Source organism: Enoplosus armatus, chromosome 2, assembly GCF_043641665.1.
Source record: "Enoplosus armatus isolate fEnoArm2 chromosome 2, fEnoArm2.hap1, whole genome shotgun sequence".
Taxonomy (NCBI): Eukaryota; Metazoa; Chordata; class Actinopteri; order Centrarchiformes; family Enoplosidae; genus Enoplosus; species Enoplosus armatus.
The window spans coordinates 18333144-18356263 of record NC_092181.1 but is presented as its reverse complement, the minus strand read 5'-3'; the positions used below and the strand labels follow the sequence as shown (position 1 = coordinate 18356263).

The 23120-nt window shown below is 38.7% G+C and overlaps 3 protein-coding genes across 3 annotated transcripts in view; all 3 read left to right on the top strand.

The window, feature by feature from the left end:
- The window catches only part of tbck (TBC1 domain containing kinase), a 40861-nt gene extending 38092 nt beyond the window's left edge, over positions 1-2769 (top strand). Inside the window, exon 26 of the mRNA XM_070914765.1 lies at positions 1761-2769. Within this exon, the coding sequence (XP_070770866.1) occupies positions 1761-1871 (111 nt within the window). The 3' untranslated portion in view covers positions 1872-2769. The remainder of the gene's footprint in view (positions 1-1760) is intronic.
- Positions 2770-3068: 299 nt separating this feature from the next.
- On the top strand, positions 3069-10450 carry LOC139301318 (arachidonate 12-lipoxygenase, 12R-type-like). Its single transcript, XM_070924682.1, has 15 exons — positions 3069-3107; positions 3216-3393; positions 3698-3902; positions 4039-4120; positions 4370-4492; positions 4645-4748; positions 5205-5371; positions 5527-5670; positions 6442-6645; positions 6849-6935; positions 7046-7215; positions 8483-8604; positions 8753-8853; positions 9557-9727; positions 9918-10450. The coding sequence occupies exons 2-15, from the start codon at positions 3241-3243 to the stop codon at positions 10095-10097; spliced, it is 2013 nt and encodes a 670-aa protein (XP_070780783.1). The 5' UTR covers positions 3069-3107; positions 3216-3240; the 3' UTR covers positions 10098-10450.
- A 1601-nt stretch (positions 10451-12051) lies between these two features.
- Positions 12052-19998, top strand: LOC139290825 (polyunsaturated fatty acid lipoxygenase ALOX15B-like). Its single transcript, XM_070912693.1, has 15 exons — positions 12052-12081; positions 12198-12375; positions 13264-13468; positions 13561-13642; positions 13761-13883; positions 14046-14149; positions 14560-14726; positions 15079-15222; positions 16332-16535; positions 16691-16777; positions 16888-17057; positions 17869-17990; positions 18132-18232; positions 18458-18628; positions 19202-19998. Exons 2-15 carry the CDS (start codon positions 12223-12225, stop codon positions 19379-19381), a joined length of 2013 nt encoding a protein of 670 aa, XP_070768794.1. The 5' UTR covers positions 12052-12081; positions 12198-12222; the 3' UTR covers positions 19382-19998.
- The last annotated feature ends 3122 nt before the right edge of the window (positions 19999-23120 follow it).

Below are 23120 nucleotides of genomic sequence, written 5' to 3'. Positions count from 1 at the left end.
TGGAGTGTAAATTGAGCTGTTTGTGAACTTTTATGGCTCGTGTAATCAGCACGTGGTTGTGGCTCTACCACAAAGGCTTGTGTGCCTCTGATGTTCTGCACTGTAAACCAGTGTTGTTACAGAGGCATTAGTATGATGATTTTCACCATATAGGTACATATTAAGTATGACATTTGATCATTACCCTCATCATCACATAGGCAAGAATGAGGACTATTCATCATACTTATGATAGGATCAATCGAATTTCATCATTTTGAGTTTTTTGTTTTGCGAGGAGCTTATTGGTAGATTCAAGGTAAGAGAGAGCCCATCCCCACCTCACCGTGACCAACCCCACACTCACATCTGAGTTTGATGATAAAACTCAGTAATTCATCAGACCTTTCAGTCGCGCAGGTCACAAAATTAAAGGTCGATTAAAGGACCAAATTGTGCTTAAATGCCATTCACATCTCTGTGCACAGCACCAGTGGCATTATCATTTGCTTTGGGGCAACGCAATGAGTCCACTCACTGTGTGGTCAGACTTTACTGCAAACCTTTAACATTTTAAACCCTGTTGGCATTCAGAGGTAAGTCTGATTCTTCATTCTCCGTTCTTATGTGGACATTTCAGATGATTGAATCTGAAATGTTTAAATTGTACAAAAACAGCTGTGAGTCTGTCACCAAAAAGTAGACAAAATAAGTTTTGTTTCGTTGCTCTGTGATAGACACATGAATGAAATGAAATGAAATGAATGAATCACTCAATCAATGCAGTTGTTCAGAAAGATTATTTTTGCACATAAATTATTGCTGGTTTTCACTCCTTATTTTAATCTATTATTCTATTTTCTTTATTTCCATTTTCCTACCTACAGTCTGTTTATTTTTTATTTTTCATAGCAGATGTTTTCTTTGTTATTTTGTTGTTTTGTCTTAACATTAAGAGATTTACAGTTTTGCACAAATGCAATCCATTGGTCAGTTTCAGTTTTCGTAATAACTGTTTGTATATGACGAAATCTTACAAAATCAGATTCAGAGGTTTCATCATCAGACTTCCTAACGTTGCTGTAGCGAAGACGCACTTAGTGTCACCATCTACAAGCCCTCACATTACACAATACAAGTCAAGTGCGAGGCCACAACAAAGGTAACATCTGTTCAGTTTAACACTTTGTCCCTGCTGTAACTGGTACCTTCATTGGAACCTTTTTTAGCTCACAGTATTAGGTTTCTGTGTGATGTTTAATTTTGTTGAGTTCACTTCATGGTGACCTTTGAGTCTGTAGTTTGTGATGCTAATAGATTGTGGTGCATTTTATTGGAAGGTGTATCTACAGTAATTACAGAGGGACAAAATATTAGGTAATTCCACATACACCAAATATTAGGTAGCACCAACATCTAATATCTCTGAATTACCTGGAGGCAGGTTCAGTTCAGACACGTTCTTTTTCTTTTATGAAAAATCATTTGTCCTCTTTAATTTTCCCTTCATTTCCTCAAAGTCACACTCAGAATTTGGCTTGTGTTTACTCTGGTACTGAAATACCTGACACATTATGTAATGCATTACACGTACTACATCAAGTTGTTTCACAATTGTTGAAGGGCTGTTATTGTGTAAAGATGTTATTTCTCATGTACAGCAACTGCAGGAGTATTAACTGAAGGAAACCACATAACAATGAGTCATATGAGGTGATGAGTGCAATTCCTGGAGAGAGGTAAAATGACTGCCTTTCTCTATTTTTTTCATTTCTTCCCAGTTTGCAGCACACCTGGTCAAGGTAAATTTCCCACGGGTTTGTATCCTGGATGGAGGGATCAACAAGCTGAAGCCCACTGGACTCCTGACTGTCCCCTCCCCTCAGATCTGACCCCGTACGTCAGCTTCACATTAACAGAAGGGACGAGTGGAAAGACTATCATGCGTTTTGAGCTGAAAACAAAAAAAAATGTCATTGTGTTTAGACTTCTTTACACATTCTGATTAAACTGTGGTCCAAAATGAAAAACTTCATAGAAATGACCTTATTAACCCAGTTTGATTTCGTCACCTAATATACTTACAGGGCAATTGTTTTGTTATTTTCTGTCTCAAAACAAGAATGATTGAACCAATTTTTTTTTTTGTGTTGTACTAACTTTGCACTGATAAACTGAGCTGTCTGTGGCCAACATAAATATCTTGATGTATGTCAGCCTGTCTGTTCTGAGCCAGTTGATCTAAGGAACTCAGTGGCCACATTATTAGGTACACCAGTACGATCAAATGCAATCCAATACAACTGCCATAAAGTCTACTTTTATGATCATATTGAGTTTTATTTGACAGAGAGGTGTTAATTCAGCTATATGTTTTACCATTGAGGTCATAGCTAGTGGTGGTGTTGTACCTGACCGCATTATATTCAGAGGTGTTTCTAATATTCTGCCCCCTCATGTATGTAAATAGGGAGGACATACATCACATATCACCTCTGTAATAAAGATATAATTGAATTTACACATCTGACGATGTCAATAAAAACTGAACCTTAAGTAAAGGCAGAATTCATCGCAGAGCTGTTGCACTGAATTGCAATAGATTGCACAGGTGCACCCAATAAAGTGGAGACATGATTGTGTGAGAGACAATAAAAATAATGATTTGTGCATTTGGTGATCCTGTTTAAATGTCACTGAATTGTCTCTAATGTGTATTTTACTGTCTGTATTTGCCATGTTGTACAATGTGGTTACCATCATGTTGTTTCTAATAAAAACATTGATAAATCTGGATAAACTGTAGGTTTTCTTTGTTGTTTTAGCATTTAATCAGAACTAATACTTTTAGTTCACCGTGACGGTCTCACATTTAAAAGTGGACAAGGTGGTTTATCTTTATGAAATAAACAAACGCTGCCAAACGATGTCATTATTTACTTCATCTTCCTGTGGTTGTGTAAGTGCAGTGATTGTTCCTACATGTCCAACATTCCATCATCATGTTCACCAGAGCTGCTTCTGACTGGACACTCCCACAAAACTGTTTGTATAAAAAGAGGAATAAGTGGTGATGACTTTTATCAAAGGAGCAGTTCATCAAATTAACTTCTTGGCCTCATTAACAGGTAAGAGAGATGATTCATGAAACTCTTTTATGGAGCAACAATTAAACTGTAAGTGACAGTTAGACTAATCAGTGCTGAGAATGGTTATTATTATTCTCTCCCCGCCAGGATTCTTCTGCTTTCCAGAGTGAAAATGAAGGATTATGAAGTGACCGTATCCACTGGAAATCGCGCCCATTCCTCCACTTTTAACAATATTTTCATCAAGCTGGTGGGCACAGAAGGGGAGAGCGAACGCAAGTGGCTCATGAGCTTCAAAGGGGCTACAGCCTTCGTCAGAGGAGCAGTAAGTCTGAAACATCTCTTTTTATTGTTTAAATGTATAACATGCCTCCACAACTTTACCAATGTGATTATTATTATTATTGAATACCAATTCAGAGAAGCTGAAGTAAAGCCTCGCTCAGACTCATATGTGCAGCAACAGGATATGTGCTGCTCTGCAACTCTGCAACCAACGGCCACAAAAGTTTTATTTTGTTACATTCAGTGATTGTATGCTAATTATTGGGATAGTTCTTGGTTATCAAATACACTTTATCTTCATATCTTGTACAAATGTTTTCAAACCATTTCTCTCATTACTCCAGGTGTCTACTTTCACCGTGTCCTGCCCCGTCTCCATTGGAAAGCTGATTCTGATAGAGCTGGACAAACAGTGTCTCCTACTGTTCCCTAAAGACAACTGGTTTCTAGACAAGGTGGAAGTGAAATCCCCTGAGGGAGAAACCTACAACTTTCCCATCTACCGTTGGATCGATGACAGCGAAGTGCACTACTTCAGAGCGGGAACAGGTTTGTGCTGTTCACTGACCACAGAAGACATTAAAGAAAGTTCTGAAAGCTAGACTGTAAGGAGTCTGGAGCAAATACATGCCAACATACTGTATATATCAACAATTTTAAACCTTGTTGTGGTTCTTTCTTTAAGCTCTGAAAGTCTATGATGACATCCATCCTCTTGGCCAGTACAGTCGGCAGCAGGAGCTGAAGCAGCGAGAGAAAGACTATCGGTGAGAGTTCAGAGTTTATACACAGGAACAAAAAACATCCAAAACTCCTCCACCTTTGGTTGAATATATTCATGATATATAATGATAAATTAACCACCATATGGCATTGTTACACCTGCAAGGGTTATAACATATGTTGCAAAATTGCAATAAGTTTATTACTCTAAATTAGAAGTGCAGATACACTGTACACTGGTATCTATACTGTCTAAAGTTCCCCACCACTCTCCTTTTCTCTATTTTTCCCAGCTGGGATGTGTATTTAGAGGGAATACCTCATTACATGAAGGCAGAAAGCCCTCTCTCTCTGCCTTGTGAGGTCCGTTTCTCCTTCTCCAAGACTACAGAGTTTTTCTTCACCTCAGCCACAGGGTAAAGTCCTCAAATTCTGTTATATATATATATATATTCCTATTCCTATATTCCTATATTCTATACATCTATCTATATGACTATGGGCCTACCTATCTACCTGTTTATCAAAAGGATTTGAGGCTTCATAATAAAGTGCTTTTATTTTCTAGGCTGGCTGAGCTGCAACTGAAGGGACTGGCTGATTGCAAGGAGAACTGGACTGATATCGATGATATCGATCGGGTGTTCTGCTGCAAACAGACTGACATATCAGGTACTGTCATAGTAGTTTAATGAAATAATTGATATTGTATGCACAATAGCAAACATTCAACTGTATTCGTTCAGATATTCAATTAATTTCATTATGTTAGCCAAAACAAATTCTGATTCCTGAGATAAGCCATTAGATTTTACTGAACACTGAATAGTCTATTAGCTTAGTTACTTGGCTCATTAAATGGAAAATGTGACAGAAGGAAATGTGTATGTATCTAAACAAGTTTCCTAATTTAAGCTTTGCTCATGAGAAGACTAGTTACTGTATTTACACATACAGTTGCATATAATATATATAAGACTCTGACAGACAACTGACTTTGAAACAACTAAAACAGTGTCCAATTCCTGTTTCACATGCAGTGAACAGTTAAGCTAGTAACAGTGGTAGAGGAAGATTTTCTGGCCCAAAGTTTGAAACTTAAAGTTAATCTACATCTTCTTTTTCCAGACTATGTCCAGGAACATTGGAAGGAGGATGCATTTTTCGGGTACCAGTATCTGAATGGTGTCAACCCCATGTTGATCCGACGTTGTACAGCCCTGCCCAGTAACTTTCCTGTCACTGATGGCATGGTCTTCCCCCAGGGTCAATGCAGCTTGGCAGATGAAATGAAGGTGATTGTCTGACTTTGATTGATCTTTGTATTTGAATCACGTTTTTCCCCATGACATGTTAAATGTGGAACTGCATGTTGCATTTACATGTTCACTCAGTATATGAAATATACTCCACGTGAGTCATTTCTCATCCTCCCTAAAATTTCAAACAGAAAGGCAACATATACCTGTGTGACTACAAGCGTCTGGATGGACTGGAAGCAAACACCATCAATGGGAAGAAGCAGTACTTGATGGCTCCACTCGTCCTTTTCCACAAAACACCTAATGATGCGCTGATGCCAATCGCTATTCAGGTGAGATCAGCACCCAAATATGGCTAATAGTAAAGCGGGTAGTTAGAGTAGCTTACTGAAAGTGTTCTTTAAACATGATACAGGGTTTTTGCAAGTAGCAGCTACCATTGCTAGTATCCAGATGGCTGCTATGAATTTTCTCTCCTTTGAAAGGTTATTCATTTCTTCCTGCCTCAGCCCCAGCCATGTAAAAAAGTTCCTCCTATATCCATATCCAAGTTTGACAGGCTGACAATTGAGTCTGGTGCAAACACAAGTCAAGTCACATTTGCCAAACTGTACAATACAGTATAAGACACCCACTGTCCTTAGGCTCATGATCCGGATGAGGAGGACCAGTGGAGTGATCCCTCTTCCAGGACAGACAGACATTCAATACTGTAGATGTCATGTGTAGAAACAGAAATATCATTAGTAAATTTACAGTAATAGAGTGTAAACATATATGAGGAATATGGATCAGAAAAAAAGCAACATTTAAAGCCTGCCTCCCTCTTTCCCACTGTCAAAGATGTGAATTTAGACACACAAGCGTTGATGTTTGTAAGACTGAGAAACTGCTGTTCTGAAATTGACCATGTGCTCTGACCTCCACGTAGAAGGGATTAAATGAAAATATGAATTGAAAAGACAAACCTGCCAAGCAGAACAAACCTGTAGCAAAAAGGCAAACATACAGAAAATTACAGAACATTCTTAAACATTATTGGCCAGTGCTGGTAATTTATGGAATGGACTAAATGAACCACATCCCCCTTTGTTCTCCTGCAGCTGAAGCAGACTCCAGCAGATGACAATCCCATCTTTCTCCCTACTGATTCTGAGTACGACTGGTTGACGGCAAAGATTTTTGTGAGAAGTGCAGATTTCAGTGAGCATGAACTCAATGTTCACCTGCTGCGCACTCATCTGCTGGCTGAAGTTTTTGCAGTGTCACTGCTGCGCAACATCCCCATGGTGCATCCACTGTACAAGGTAACTGCGAAGGAAAATACTGAAGTCACTGTCGTTATTGTTTTTTCAACTAGCTGACTTTTTTGTATCTTCCACACTTAATGAACCATAATGTTTTCGTGTGTATTTATTTGCAAGTATTTCACACTGCTAAAATGGTGATTTCTGACTTTATTAACATTAACATTAATAATGTTACTAACAGAGCTCCCTCTTTCCCTCAGCTCCTCATACCTCACACTCGCTACACTCTGCAGATCAACAACTTGGCTCGAAACTTTCTAATATCTGAGACTGGAGTTTTCACAGAGGTAATACCAACACTCTCAGTCGACCATTACCTAAACAATGATTTTATTTTCAATATCATGTACAGTATTTGTCTCTAACTATATCCCTCACATTTTTGACTGTTCCCTAGTTTGTAGCTTCTGGTGGAGAGGCTATGATCACAATCCTGAAGAGATCACTGTCCTCACTGACCTACAGCTCCCTCTGCATACAAGACGACATTGCTGAGCGCGGGCTGGAGGGTGTGCCGAACTTCTACTACAGGGATGATGGACTCAGGCTTTGGGAAATAATTCACAAGTATTATTCATTCGTCATTATGTTCATAATTTGTATGTTTCTAATATTAACAGTAGTCTACCTATGCTGCTGTAAATGGCATGGACAAAATATTAGAAACATTTCTCAATATAACACAAAAGAATGGCAGAGACCAGGTTTTAAGCACTCAGGACTGAACCTTTTTAGAAAAGGCAAAACACCTACTTTGACATCACTGATGGGGTGTTACTTCAGCTTTAACATGCTCAGCGTCTCAACCCATTAAGAGCAGGGCTGCATCAGTTTTCAGCTGTTTGATTTATTGTTGATTTGCCCTTTAAATGTCAAGTGGCCTCAGTGTTAGATTAACAATGCCTTAAAGAGATGACAGTACAGTAAATGGGTGCTCTAAACCTTAGCTACTGGCTCTTGATTGACTAGACTCAGTTGGCTATGACATTTTCTAAATGTTCCTGAGCTACTTTAATAGAGAACCTAGGCAAGGTGAGTGGAGGAGCATCCCTAAACTCAAGCATTGAAGGTGTCCTGTAGCTATGACAGGTGATGTCCCAATACAATAATTTGAATTATTTCAGGGGAGACTGTAATGGAACCAGAGAATATGAAATATTGACTTCTTATAAAATAAATAATCTAACACTTAGGTAAATACGATTGTTCACTTTCTTACCAAGAGTTAGATGAGAAGACTCTCATGTTTGGGCCTTAAGTATGGAGGTACAACCAAGAGGTGATTATCTAAGCTTAACCTGTAAACACAACTTTTGGTATGTAACAATTTACATGAATTAATCACTTTTTATTGCCAATGTGTGAACGGATTGTAACGTCACTGAGCAAATGAGACTCTCTCGGTCGCCTATAACAGCCTGTGGACTGTGGACTGGTTTCTATGTGAAGGACTCGGGACAAAGGACGTGGCGTTGTGCGCACTCCCGAGTGCCTTGCCTGAGCCTCTCTTCAGCTCCATGTTCAGCTCCCCTGTATGTTATTGCCTCCCAGCTTTAGCTCCGTACTTGAGGCACAGATATGAGTGTTGTATCGATCTACTTATCCAACGAATCTACTTATCTCGAATATGCATGCTTCCGAAAATGTCAAACTATTCCTTCACAGGTGTATGATCCACTGTGTTAGATATTGCACCAAAGAATACAACTGACCACCCTAAATAGATGGCCATTAAATTGTCTTAGAAAAGAACGTCTTACTACTGCAGTGTGTATAGGAAATGTATAATTCAACTAGGGATGTGTTTCACTGAATTTATCCACATTTCTCAAAGGTTTGTGGAAGGAGTGCTCAGCTACTACTACAAGGATGACGCTGAGGTCCAGAAAGACTCCGAACTGCAGAAGTGGATTTTGGACATTTTTGAACAGGGATTCCTTTCCCAAGCAGACACAGGTGAGCTTTAAAGAAAAGCTCAGTCTTCATGATGATAAATTTGCATATTTATGTATCAATATATGATCATAATGCAAACATAAGTCAAACTTAATTTTAGTCATCTAGACGTCTTTAAGTAATGCCTTTTATTTTCTCTAATTTGTAGGAATTCCACAGAGATTCACCACCGTGGCTGGGTTGGTAAAGTTTGTCACCATGGCGATCTTCACTTGCTCAGCACAGCACGCAGCCGTGAACTCTGGACAGGTGAATGCTCTCAGTGCTATTTTAATGCTATTGTGGACTGGGTTGATGAGGTTTTGCAGTTTTCTCTGAACTGGAGAGAGATGAATGAATTCTGGCAAAAAAAGACATTTGACTTTGTGTATTGTAAACAAGCATTTAATATGAACTGGAGTCTACAGCCATGCTAGCGGGTCTGTGAGGCTGTACTTATTAGGCACAGTGGTGCTTTGAGCTAAATGCAACAAATACTAACATGCTGACTTTTAGCTGGTATAATGTTTACTTAGATCACAATCTTAGTTTACCATGTTAGCAGGTTTGGAGCTATTTGGTCATAAATCAAAGTACAAAGGACATTTTGATCTGATGATGGTGCAAGATGAAAAGTCAGAGGATCACCAAAGTTATTACTGTTCATCTTGAGGGGAACATGAATGTCTGAACCAAATTTAATGGCAATCAAGCAGAAAGATGTCAAGACATTTCTCTCAAAACCACAAATGTGAACCACATGGTGGCTCTAAAGGAAAAGTCACAGGGTCACTAAAGTCATTAGGATTCATATATACAGTCTATGGTGGGGACCATGAATGTCTGTACAAATTTAATGGCAATATATCCAATAGTTGTTGAACTATTTTAGTCTGGACCAAAGTAGTGGACCGACATGGCGTGGTTTCAAAAAGTATTAATCAGTCATCTGTCAATCATTCATTCATTGCAGTTTGACTATGGTGGCTGGATGCCCAACGCTCCCTCCTCCTTGCAACTTCCTCCACCAACCACAAAGGGGACAACAAGCGAGGCCACGATGCTGCAGACGTTACCTGATGTCAACGTAACAGTTAATATAATGTCCACCTTGTGGCTTCTCAGCCAGCAGTCCTCTGACTCCGTAAGTGCCCAAGACTTCATGAAGAATTACATAAATAACATTTCTGTTCAAGTTGTGTAAAGTAGGTCAATATGTCATTAGAGCCAAAACACCCTCTTTGAGACACTGAAAAAAATCCTTCAACTGAACATTATATTTCCAATAGTCTATGTTTGATAAACATTTTTAAATGTATCATTGATCTCATCAGGTCCCTCTTGGCGACTACCCGGAGGACCATTTCAGTGAGGAGATTCCCCTCGAGCTGATAAAGGATTTTCAAGGAGCACTTGAAGTGTTAAGTGCAGCCATCAAGGTCAGAAACAGGAGTCTGGATGTCCCATACACATACCTGGATCCAACAGAGGTAGAAAATAGTGTGGCCATTTGAATTTCAGAGGGTGTGACCTCTTCAGCTTTTGGCCAAATTCAGCTTCATATTAACAAAAGTGAGAAAGGGAGGAACTGCATGTTTTGTTTTTAACTGATACTGTCGTGGAAGGAAACTACTGCATGTGATCATTGCATGTTTATCTGTGATTTTTATACAGCTTAAATTATTTAACTGTTAGTGTGTTTTCTGTTTCTTAACATGTTACTGATGAAAAAACTTTCAATTATTTGTCAGTGAACTTCCTGTGCCATAGAAATGAAACATGGTGAATATGAATATAACAATAATAATGTGGCTGATTTGTCATTTGATAATAACAGCAAAACCTTCATTAAAAAGTGTCAAACAAAGTTGATTTAGCATGTTCTTCATAATGATTGAAAATCACTTTAGTTATATAGGTGTATTGTGTGACCAAATTCCTAAAGTAAAAAATTTCTTAAGGCACTTTGTATGAGACACACAAGGACATGAGGGAGACAGAGCTCTTACAACTCATGACAAAAATTTTTGCACACAAATTAAGGTAGTAACATAGTACATAACAATGAGTGCCTGCCTACCTACATCACCTTTTATTGTTAGTTTTATTACTTATCATTTGGGACAGTCCCACAAAACTGTATGACAGATGAATGTTATCAAAGGACGATGGACATTCTGATTAAGTAACAGCAAACTGACACTATCTTGCTTACACAGTAAATTATACTTTGTACTGAATGACATCATATCTTTTCTGTGGAAGTGTTTATTGCAGTTGCTTCCTGCTACTCAGGTCAGTATGGTTGGGTGGCACACCTTAAATTCAGTATTGAACTTCCCAGAGGTCAGTTTTCTGCAGGGAGTGATCAACAGACTATAGCACACTTCAATCCCACCCCCTCTCCACTCACTGCACAATGCATTACATCAAATAGTGTTTGTAGTGATTTTTTATTTTGTTGTTTAGTTTATTTTATTTTAGTTTATTTTATTTATTTTTGCACATTTCCTTAAAGAATACACAAACTGACAAAGATAACAAATAATACGCAGTGCAGGGAGAGGCAGAAAACCCAAGTGTGCTTATTTGAAGCCTCCACCTAAAGAATGTTAGAATCTCACAGTTACAAAGAACATAGAATTAAGATACAGAAAATAATATGGCTACATAAAAGTGATGACAAACTAATAACACAATTCTATAATAATGAACACCAGTAGTAACAATAGTAATATCAATATAAAAGCAGAAAATGTAAATGTGTGACGCTTGTGTGTGTATGTGTGCGTATTTGGGGATATTGGTTTGTACACTTGCATTTGACTACTGAGCAATGGTAATAATACATGTCACTATGAGTGAAAAAAAACCCAAAACACACATGGAAACATGAACAACAATACATAGAAAGCAGTTACAAAACAGCAGTTCAATGTTTTTTTAAAAGATGTTTTGTAACGTTCTATAGAGGAAAAGCTTTTTGCCAAGTGGGAAAAGCCATTCCACAAGTGGTACCCCTAAATCTTATCGAAAACTGAGATGTTTAGGAGGATGAAGATCTGAAGATTGACAAATTAAGTAAGAACGGACATGTGAGGTCGCTTTAAAATAAACTAATCTAACATGTGATAACAAAATGGCATGTAAGTGACACATTTACAAGCACAAGAATCAGCAGGTCCAGTTGTTTAGTGAGTTTGTATGACATTAACTTAATCTCTACTGTTTCATACTGGTCAACCTACATTTAGTGATTTTTGCATTTCATTGTTTATATTTCATTGTAAAAACCTTTTGTAAAGAATACATTATCGTCTTTCATAAATGTTTGAGATTCATTACAGCATTGTAAATCAGCTTGACGTCACACCTTTGAAGTTATGGTAAATGTTCTACAGATGGGCAGTCATCATTGACACACCCCAATATACTGGATGATGTATAAAAGGAAAGACAACCAGTGCAGACCACTGTGTTTTGAAGAGCATACGCAAGGTAAGAAGGTTGGCATAAAAAATCTTTTAGTCTGTGTTAAGATTACTACATAGTTTCCTTACTTTCTATTTAACCTTAATTGACTGTGGCTATTATCTCTCTTTATTCGCTACCAGGGTTCATCTGCTTCTCAAAGCCAAAATGGTGAAGTATGAAGTGACTGTAACCACTGGACACCGTGGTCAGGCCGTAACTACAAATAATGTCTTCATTAAACTGGTGGGCTCAGATGGGGAGAGCAATCGCACGAAGCTCACAAGCCTTACAGGGACTATCAGCTTCTGCCTGGGAGCAGTGAGTCTAGTTCATCCCTAGATTTCACACTTACTGTTCAAATGTGCAGCGTACTTCCTTAACTTGCATGCTACAGGTTCATTGTTTTGCACAAATAGGCCATTATATCGCTGTATGGAGATCAGGTGATTAGCCTAAATGAGAACACTCTAATCTATGGTAGACTACCACCCTCACATGTTAGTGGATTAACCTCACTCACAAATGTATTATTTTTTTCAAATTTCTGTTGTTGTTTTTAAATTCCTTAAAAAAAGAGAAACAAATCCAGTTTCTGAGATTAAAGTCTGAATTCTTCTAATGTTATTCTCAAACGTTTGTCTTTTCTCTGTTCATATTCTGACTTCATTCTTAAAACTCTGGTTTTAATCTCACATGAATTTAATGAATTTTTAGTTCTGAGATTAATCTAAAACTTTATTTAAATACAATCTACTACAGTGCAATGACCATTTTATGACTAATTGAGTTCAGGGAAGTTAATGATGACAATGGTAATACCCTGAAACTGTTTAACTGTATAAACTTGGATTTTGAATGGGGGGTAATATGCATATCCTGAAAGCATTTGTGAATTAAATAACAAGAGTTGCCCATTAACACAACCCACTATGAGTAAAAAAAAATCAATGTCAAAGTAACTGAGGCAAAAGTCAATGTGCTACCATGATGTGATTTTGTTGTGGTCTCTGTATGTCTTTGCTAAATAAAAGCACTACAATTGCTCTCTGCACTTGTGCTTGTGGTAAGCGCAGCATAATGCCGACCCTGAAGTACCACTTATGCCAAGAAATTGACTTAATTCCAACAAAATTCTTTTTTCTATTTGTAATTGCGCCTACAAACAGAGCACAGAGCCTCTCTCACCTCTTGTTTGTCTGTTTGAAGGAGTCTACTTTTTCTGTGACCTGCCCCACCTCCCTTGGAAAGCTGGTGCTGATTGAGATTGACAAAAAGCCTCTCCCACTGTTCCCAGAAGACGCCTGGTTTCCCTGCAAGGTGACAGTGAAGTCCCCGGAGGGCGACATCTACAACTTTCCCATCTACCGCTGGATCGCTAACAGTGAGGTTCACCTGTTCAGAGAAGCAACAGGTTTGTGGAACTGTGCTGTACTCGACTGCTACAGTATATTGTGCTGCTTACAATACACACAGGAAGGCTAATGTCATAATCTTTTTTCTCAGCTCTAAGAGTCTTTGATGACAATCTTCATCTTGGCAAGTACAGTCGAGAGATGGAGCTGAAGCTGAGAGAGCAACTGTATTGGTGAGAGCAGTGCTGTGTGTTCATGTGTAATTCTGTAAGAGTGTATAGTGCACTATAGTGTATTTATATCATAATTTAAAATTGCTGTCCTTCAGCCATTCTGTTTTATTTTTCCCAGCTGGCATGTTTATAAAGAGGGACTACCTCACTGCATGAAAACAGACAGCACTCATCAACTGCCTTGTGAGGTCCGCTTCTCTTTCACCAAGTATACAGAGTTTGCCTTCACTGCGGCCGCTGGGTGAGGTCCTCAGATTTTCAGATCCTCACAGCGTTATGAATCTTTACAGAACCAGCCCAAATACACGTCAGCATTAAGAAGGGTCATCAAAAAATATGGTTGTCTAAATAAAAGAAAATGTTGTGCGTCAAAATACTAATACTTCGCATTTTGATTAAATAGGATAGCAGAGCTGCAACTGAAGGGACTGTCTGATTGCGAACAGAACTGGACTGAGGTTGATGCTATTCACAAAGTCTTCTGCAACAAAACAACAGACATATCAGGTACTGTACTGCATATCAGGTCCAACTCTGAGGGCAAGACACTGAAACAAAGGCCCTTTTCCATTTTGACATGTCAAAGCAGAGTAAACACAGGTGTAATTGATCAAATTAATTATGGCCCTTTTCCGTTTACAGTAGGTGGGCCAGGGCCCTGGTATTGTGCAGGCTGGTTCAAAGGAATAGCTGTGACACACTAAATAGAATGGGACCATAATTAATTGTATCAATTACACCTGTGTTTACCCTGCTTTGACATGTCAAAATGTCAGCTGTGAAAAAGGCCCATTGAGAAACCTTTTTATACTAAACTAATCATAAATGACAATGTACTGTAATTCAAGAACATGTGCATACCTTGTTATATTGAATTCAGATTAAAACACAGGTGGTAAATCCTGATTTCTTTCCAGACTATGTCCAGCAACACTGGTGGGAAGATGCCTTTTTTGGCTACCAGTATCTAAATGGCGTCAATCCCGTTTTGATCCGACGTTGTACAGCCCTGCCTGAGAACTTCCCGGTCACTGATGACATGGTGTTTCTCCACGGTGGGAGCAGCTTAACTGAAGAAATGCAGGCATGTTTTTTTTCGGACAGTATACTAGTTAAATGAATGAAAAAACAGACTTTAAACTGTTGAACTCCACTGCAGACAGTGGACAGCAGAATTGAAATTAAGTGCTGGAACAAGCAAATGCATAATGTCAAGGGATTTTTTTCCTCTAACTTCAAAGTGACTTAAGATTGAATTTAAGGGGGAAATCAGGGTTTAATTGGTTAAGAACTCCACTTAGTGACACAGAAATGCTGTATTGCAAAGAGTTATTGTAACAGGTCAAACCTTTATATAACCTTTATATAACCTTTTGTTATATTAAGTAAAGTTCATGTCTATTGTGACTGCAACTTCATTTCTCGTCCTCAAACAGAAAGGCAACATATTCCTGTGTGACTACAAGCGTTTGGATGGAGTGAAACCAAACGTCATCAATGGGAAGAAGCAGTACTTGATGGCTCCCCTCGTCCTTTTCCACAAAACCTCCGATGATAAGATGATGCCAATCGCTATTCAGGTCAGACTGACCTACAAATATACACAATGCTTGGGCTGATCATTAATGTGATGGAACACATCCAATATCAATTTCACTGGAGGATTATTGACTGTTAGATAAAGCGGGTTTGATTGAGTTTGTGTTTGGACAAAGAACATTGGATTTATGGCCTTATTTGAAATGTTTTCTAGCACCATCATGTGGCACCTTTATTGAATGGCCTACCTGCCGTATTTTGTTTTAAATACTTGATACTATTAGATATATGCCTGCTATGTAACAGGCTGCAAACCTGTCAATGAGTTCTTGTGTGCAGTGAGTTTTATAGTGTTCCCTATGTAGTAGACATGCTTTGTTCCTCTCAAAAATACTTTACTGGTACGTATTTCTACTGGTAGTTGGATGAAAGCTGAATAAGTCATGGCCATTTTATAGACTTCTTCTTAGTCTGACAGTGACAATACAACACAGTAGCACGTGCACACACATGCCAAATCAACACAACACAGCACCCGACAATGAACGTCACCTTGTTCTCTTGTTCTCTGGCTGGAATTTCGTTAATTATTCTGTATTTATTGTTTTGTTTTCCTCGTGTTGTCCTGTCAATGTTCTGTCTTTTGTCTTGTAATGAAAATAAAATATTAATGATAATAATAATAGTAATAAAAACAGACAACTACATGCCAGGTTTTGTGCAATTGATTGATAAATGAACAAACCTTTTCCTCAGTATGGTATCAAGAATGTATCGAGAAAAACTGTGGTTTGTAATGGGCCCATGGAAAATGTTTAAAGCTTGAACAGCTGAGTCAGCCAGCTAAGCACAGGGCCATTCAGACAGCCTTTTGAATTTTTAAAATCCTTCGTGCCAAATTTTCCAGATGCAAGATGTATTCCTAAATGAATACTGGAAAGCTTGAAAGAGTCTCCAAAAGCAGCTCATGTAATAATTAGTCATCTATCTTGGTTTCACTGTTTGCTTGTGATTCTCCAAAAACATTCTCAACAAATTTGGGAAAAGGGTGATCGGACATTAGTCTTTGTTAATCTTACATAGTGCAGTTTTAATGATTGTGTTCAATGAATAAATCATCAATATTTATATATATTTTCTTCTCCTGCAGCTGAAGCAGACTCCAGCAGATGACAATCCCATCTTTCTCCCTACTGATTCTGAGTACGACTGGTTGATGGCCAAGATTTTTGTGAGAAGTGCAGATTTCAGTGAGCATCAACTCAACGTTCACCTGCTGCGCACTCATCTGCTGGCTGAAGTTTTTGCAGTGTCACTGCTGCGCAACGTGCCCATGGTGCATCCACTGTACAAGGTAACTGCGAGGGAGAATACTGAACTCACTGTTGAGTTTTTTAGTGGGAATTTATTTGCAAGTATTTCATACTGCTAAATGGTGTAGAAGCATTTAGATTTCTGATTTAGTTAACAAGTAATAGTGTGACTAACAGAGCTCCCTCTTTCCCTCAGCTCCTCATACCTCACACTCGCTACACTCTGCAGATCAACTACATGGCTCGAAATCTTCTAATATCTGAGACTGGAATTTTCACAAAGGTAATACCAACACTCTCAGTCGACCATTACCTGAACAATGATTTTATTTTCAATATAATGTACAGTATTTGTCTCTAACTATATTCCTCATATATTTGACTGTTCCCTAGTTTGCAGCTTCTGGTGGAGAGGCATTGAACACAATCCTGAAGAGATCACTGTCCTCACTGACCTACAGCTCCCTCTGCATACGAGATGACATTGCTGAGCGCGGGATGGAAGATGTGCCGAACTTCTACTACAGGGATGATGGAGTCATGCTTTGGGATATCATCCACAGGTACTGTAGGCATTGGCAATATAATAACACAAACATTCTAACTTAAACCTGCATCTTTATAACATTCATTGCCACATTTGCAGTCCAAGTGATTGTGAGCGAGAGAGGAAGTCAGAGACAAGAGAGAATCAAGAGAGAAAAACAAAAGAAATCTACACCTAATAATAATGCTTGGGTCCTGGTTAGTTCATTTCTGTCCCCTGAGTCAGGCACAAGTAGTGCCAGAAAGTCTTCTCAGTGCCCAGGCGCCCAAGAAGTGATGTGTTTTACATATTAAGGAGACACACAAGTGAACTGAGCTGAGCTCTGTGGGCTGTTTTGAAACTGTCGTAGGTAGGCAGCTCTGCAGGGTGATGAGCAGCACAATAAACAAGCTTCCTTCACAAAATGGGAAGAACTCAAACTGACAGCAGAAACAATGGTTCTTAATAAGCATAATAATACCCAACCCCATCTCAACCCCCAGCAATGAGTAGAACAACTCTTTGTTGGGATCTAGGGGGTTATTAACAAGGCTTCTTGCATGTTATCCCTCATGTTTCAATATATTTAATGCCCATACGCTGTTTTGTTGCAGCAGGGAGCAGGGAGTCCAACTGTATTGCCATTTTTCGTTGCTGTGACATGAGTGTTCCTGAAGGATGTTAAAGTAATGATACAACATTGTAGAAAGAGCAAAACAATATGTCGGATGTCCCTGAAAGGGCTGCAGTGTAGTGGTCCAAAAGCTGATTACAATGTTTCGCAATGTTGTAGTTAAAAATACCTAATTAAAGTGCAGGGTTTTTTTTCATTTTGTCTTTTCTTAAAGGCTTGTGAAGGGAGTGCTTGGCCACTACTACAAGAGTGACGCTGAGGTTTGCCAAGACTCTGAAGTGCAGAAGTGGATTCAAGACATCTTTGAACATGGATTCCTTTCCCAGGAATGCACAGGTGTGCTTATAGACAAGCTGATGTTTTGTTATTCAGAAAGTCCTTATTTTATATTACCATTACTCTGCATAATACATTCATTGGACAGAAAGCTTCTTCTTGAATCATTTGATTATATTAATTCTGCAACTGAATTTGCAGGAATCCCTCAACGTTTTTGCACCACGGAGGAGTTGGTCAAGTTTGTCACCATGGTGATTTTCACATGCTCAGGCCAGCACTCGGCAGTCAACTCTGGCCAGGTGCATCTCTATAACATATTGTATAGGCTTGGTCAATGATGAAAAAAAGTTATCATCCAGTTTCCTTTTGTTTATCTATTTGTGTGGAAGTCTTATATTTTAATTTGAATGACACAGCATTTACTGTCCAGCACTTCAAACAAATCACAAATAATATTGATAGTATTTTGACAGAATTCTTTTTATGTTTTTAATCCTTGTCAATGACTGGTTCATCAATTGCAGTTTGACTATGGTGGCTGGATGCCAAACACTCCCATCTCCTTGCAACATCCTCCACCAACCAAAAAGGGGACAGCCAGCAAGGCCACGATGCTGCAGACGTTACCTGACGTCAACACAACAGCGCAGGGAATGGCCGCCATGTGGCTACTCAGCAAGCAGTCCTCAGACTTTGTAAGTGCCCAAGACTTCATGAAACCAAACTAATGTTGGGAGTATTCAAACACTCTGATTATATCTTACTGTAAATATATCACTCTTCTTGGAACTGCATCTCTGCACATTTTTGAAATTACAGTTTTATTGAAACCTCATGTCAGAAAATAAACGTACCATAATTATGTTGGTAACACTTTACAATACGGTACACAAAGGAAGTACTAAGGTACCAGAGAGGAATGACTCAGGACCGACCTATGATCAGATAATCATGAAGTAATGAAGGACTTCATTGTAACTACTCAGTATGATCGACCACTTTTCTTGGGGGTACACAAACAGAGTAACTAATTATTAAGTAATTAGTAATGAATGAGTCGTTTCTAGTTCAATCAGAAACGACTTATGAGGAAAGCAGTTGTTATTCCGATTCATGGATACTTATGAACTAGCCCTTACCTTATGATTAATTAATATAGTATCTCCCAGTTCTCTAGTAATTCCTCATTATCTACTATATATAGTGTTGCCATAATGTTGGTCATGTCTTCTTCTTCATTTTGTTAACACGATGTTGCATTTTGTCAGGTCCCTCTCGGCCATTACCCAGAGGAGCATTTCACCGAGGAGGTTCCCTGCAAGCTGATAAAGGACTTTCAAGGAGAACTTGACATTCTCAGTGTAGTGCTCAAAACCAGAAACAAGCGTTTGGAAGTCCCATACACGTACATGGACCCTGCGTTGGTGGAAAATAGTGTGGCCATTTGAACATTGAATGAATGTGTGACCTCCTCCCTGAGTCAGACTATTGACAATTTGCTGATTAAGCATCTCTTTCCCCCATAGTGTTGGTGTCCTCATGAGGGAATCCTAATTAGACTAATTAGTCTTTCAGCTTTCCACTGATGACTTTTCATATTGTCCTTATACTGGGATTGTCTGAAGCTCATTTTAAACCTTCTCATGGCAACTTTGCCACTGGGCAAACTCAATAAAATCCAAACATTTGCATGCAAAACACAACTCTGCTCAACACAACTCTGACATAAAGTAAAGCTTTGCTTTGTACAAACACTGCTGTGTTAGCAGTGAAGCAAATTTAACAATCCAAGCATTTTGGCAACAGTTCTGCTAGCTCAGTCTAGTTGCTAGTGAGACTTTTGTCTGAAATGTATAGATTGCAAATCTTACACTATCCCACACTGGTTGGCTCAGCATGAGTTTGGCTCCATCAGGTTTGCGCTGTGCTTGTAAAGGTTTATTTGTCATCTTTTCCATGGCACTATCAGTGTTGATAAGATTGTTATGTTAAGTCAATCATTTATGTACTTGCACCTGTACTATCATGTAATGCTGATATGTACCTTAAATAACAATAAAATAATAAAATCAGATTATAATTTATTATCTGTCTTTGGCAACTATGAAGTCTGTGCAGTTGGACTGACTCACACTGAGGAGCTTTCAGACTTCCACAGTGATCTCTGCCAACGAGAACCCTGAATCTTCCAGCGCTGACTCCTATCCAGAGGGCATGTCTAACAAGTTCCCTCAAAGTGGTCTCTTTCACCTTCCAACTTTATCCCCAGTTAATTTCCGCATCCCCTCCTCTTGGAGAACATCCTGTGGTCATCTGCTCTGACAGCTTCTCTGTTGAGTCAGCATTGCCCGCCTAATCTGGAAGACCTGTTCTTCAACATGTCAGATTACTGACAGCTCAAGAGCCTGACTAAGACCTCTGTTAGATTGAAATGTTGCTCTGTTAAATGACATTTACTGGGAGCTATTAGTGCAGTGTGCAGATCTTTTGCCTGGCTTCAGCATTGTTAGGGGAAAATAGATAATAATGATTTATCTATGAGATAACAGACAGATTCATCATTCACTTCGTCAAGGTATCTGCTGATAAACACTAAAACATTGATATCTACCAAAGGAGCTGGATATTGGTAGGTAAGACGGACAAGACTGCTCTTGAATAACTGCAATAAAAGACAGACAGAAGGTCAGAAAATTGGCACTCAACAGGCGAGAAACAAAATTATGGTTGAATGTCCTTCACATCTCTGTGATGTAACCCTGAGCACTTCCAATAATGGGATAATATTGTAATACTGTAGGTCCAGTTGCAATTTAGTAAAGCTCCACTCTTTGACTATCAAACAAATTGTCAACGTTACCTTGAATATCCTTGATTGGCCTGTTCTTGTGCACGATGAAGGACATCACTACTGTTTAGCTCTGTGGACATTCCCTCATTTATCTCCTCTTATGACATTCATCAATGTACCCATTAGCATTTCGTGTTTCCATGGAGCAAGTGTACCAGAGTCTGGGAAGATCTTACGTCTTCATTCAGCCAGAGGCTTCATGCTTGTTCTATGTGAACCGGAAAGGAGTTTGATATTTCCTTCTCTTTTTTATCTTCTCTGCCACTTCTCTGTGTGCATGTTTGTGAGAGAAGAGAGAGGAAATGCTTCACTTTGCTACCCTCCTACAGACAATCGTGAAACCACAGCGAGGAAAACACACACACACACACACACACACACACACACACACCACACACACACACACAGAAACACAGAGATACAGGCAAATACACACGTGTTGGCTATTGCCTCTGTCCTCTGGATTTCTTTCAGCTATGATGGTTTATCTTAATAAGGGGACTGTTTGCTTGCCCTTTTTGTCCCAAATAAGCTGCCTCGAGGGAAAATGAAGATTTTTAAAGGTATTTCATCATCCCAGGTCAGTGACAGGACTTAGGAGAATCATCTGTTCGGAGAGTGAACTAATAACCAAAGTGCGGACCTTATTTGAGCAAACAGAAATTTGATTCATTTTCATTTTCGTGTTTGCTGTGCGTGTGTGAGTTATAGAGAGAGAGTGAGAGAAAGACGTTATCCATGATAACCGTCCCTTTAGAGGTCATCAAACTATTTCCTATTGGCCAGCAGCGTGAGTTCATACTCCAAAGTTCACCAAAGCTGAACTCATGAAAACTTTGTTCAGGTTTAATTCACTGCTGCAAGCACATCCACTGATATCGATGTTTCCACTTACATGATAATACATAATGAGGTATGCGGAAATGAGAAAATGGACAAGGTGAAGGTGAAGAACACCACTGAGTGTTTTACTGCGCTTATACTATATCATGGCACTTGCTACAGAAAAGAGAGAAAAAGCAAGAAGTTTATATCAAAGTAGCCAGTTTGACGCAGTTAGGTTCAAGGAAAGAGTCAACTAGTACGTGTGGTGTTGTGTGCACACTCATTTATAAATGTGGTCGAATTAATGACTGGAACTATGTTTGAGGCTTCCTATTATTTTGTTTTATTGCACACCTGCCAGCCTTCAGACACAAGTACGCTCCGTAGCCATGGTATAAATAAAGGCAATGTTTCTTTGAATGTGTGTGAGGAATATGAAATATTAAATCAAAGCATGCAACCTTCTGCCTTTTACCAGTCTGCAGACTACAAGACGTTTGCACTCCATCATTATTGGAGTTGTAGCCGTCATCTGCAAAGAACATTTTCTTTCTTTCTTTTTGTTATGTGTTGTGAAAACTACCGTGCTCTCTGTGGCATTTTTCATATTTAATTTCCCACAAAATAATTCAACATCGTCAAATGAATTCAGATGAGCTTAATCTTTTAATTTGCGTAAAATGTAACAAGGCCTTCTGTTGTATACTTATACACTGTCTTGAACATAGGTTTTTTTAGGATATGTCAATCTCTGATGCTGAAATAATAATTTATTCTTGTTTCATAAAATAAATCTTGAATCCCAAATTGTGCCTGTAAAGAGTAAAGAAACTTTTTAGAGAAGAAAGCTTGGGAACTCACTTGTTTGGATGCAGCAGTAATTGGATTTTGTTATGAAACTGGTATCGTATAAATCATGTACAGTCATTCCATAATACTGACATAAATAAGAGAAATATTGTGATTTGATACTTTGATCATTTTACCCGGCCCCAACATAAGGAAAGCAGTTTGAAGTTCTGGGGCATCATTATATTAAAAGTATCCTTTTCACTTTTCCCTCTACACAAACACAGTTTTGTTTCTTCCTCAGCAAAATACATTATGTGCAACCTCAGGGTTTAACAAACGTGATGAATGCATTTTTCTCAGATATTTTTCCTGCATTGTTACTGTAACATCAAATGGCTGCCTTCTTCTTCTCCTCCTCTTTTATTGGGGGATTGCCATCTTTTACAGCATCACCTGCTGTTGATATGCCTGTGCTCTCACTTTGCATGTGCGCCCTCATACAAACAGCACAATGCAAATGATGTGGGGACCTTCTCTTCAAAACACAGCTTGACAGAGCCACTAATAGTCAAAAACTCAACAGGATACCTTTAACAATAAATTTAACTTCAGCTTCTCTTTTAAACACTGTGTTGCTGTCAGCTACTACTGGGGGATTAAGAAAAAAAAAAATCATAACATCAGTCAAATGTGTTTTATTTACATACTGGTCTGGATAA

Excerpts from the sequence above, each read along its gene's own strand:
- LOC139290825 (XM_070912693.1), top strand. The coding sequence starts at position 12,223 with ATGGTGAAGTATGAAGTGACTGTAACCACTGGACACCGTGGTCAGGCC. Across the intron at positions 17,991-18,131 it reads CCTTTCCCAGGAATGCACAG|GAATCCCTCAACGTTTTTGC; the intron begins GTGTGCTTATAG and ends CTGAATTTGCAG. Across the intron at positions 18,233-18,457 it reads CGGCAGTCAACTCTGGCCAG|TTTGACTATGGTGGCTGGAT; the intron begins GTGCATCTCTAT and ends CATCAATTGCAG.
- LOC139301318 (XM_070924682.1), top strand. The coding sequence starts at position 3,241 with ATGAAGGATTATGAAGTGACCGTATCCACTGGAAATCGCGCCCATTCC. Across the intron at positions 4,493-4,644 it reads TTCTTCACCTCAGCCACAGG|GCTGGCTGAGCTGCAACTGA; the intron begins GTAAAGTCCTCA and ends TTTATTTTCTAG. Across the intron at positions 7,216-8,482 it reads CTTTGGGAAATAATTCACAA|GTTTGTGGAAGGAGTGCTCA; the intron begins GTATTATTCATT and ends CATTTCTCAAAG.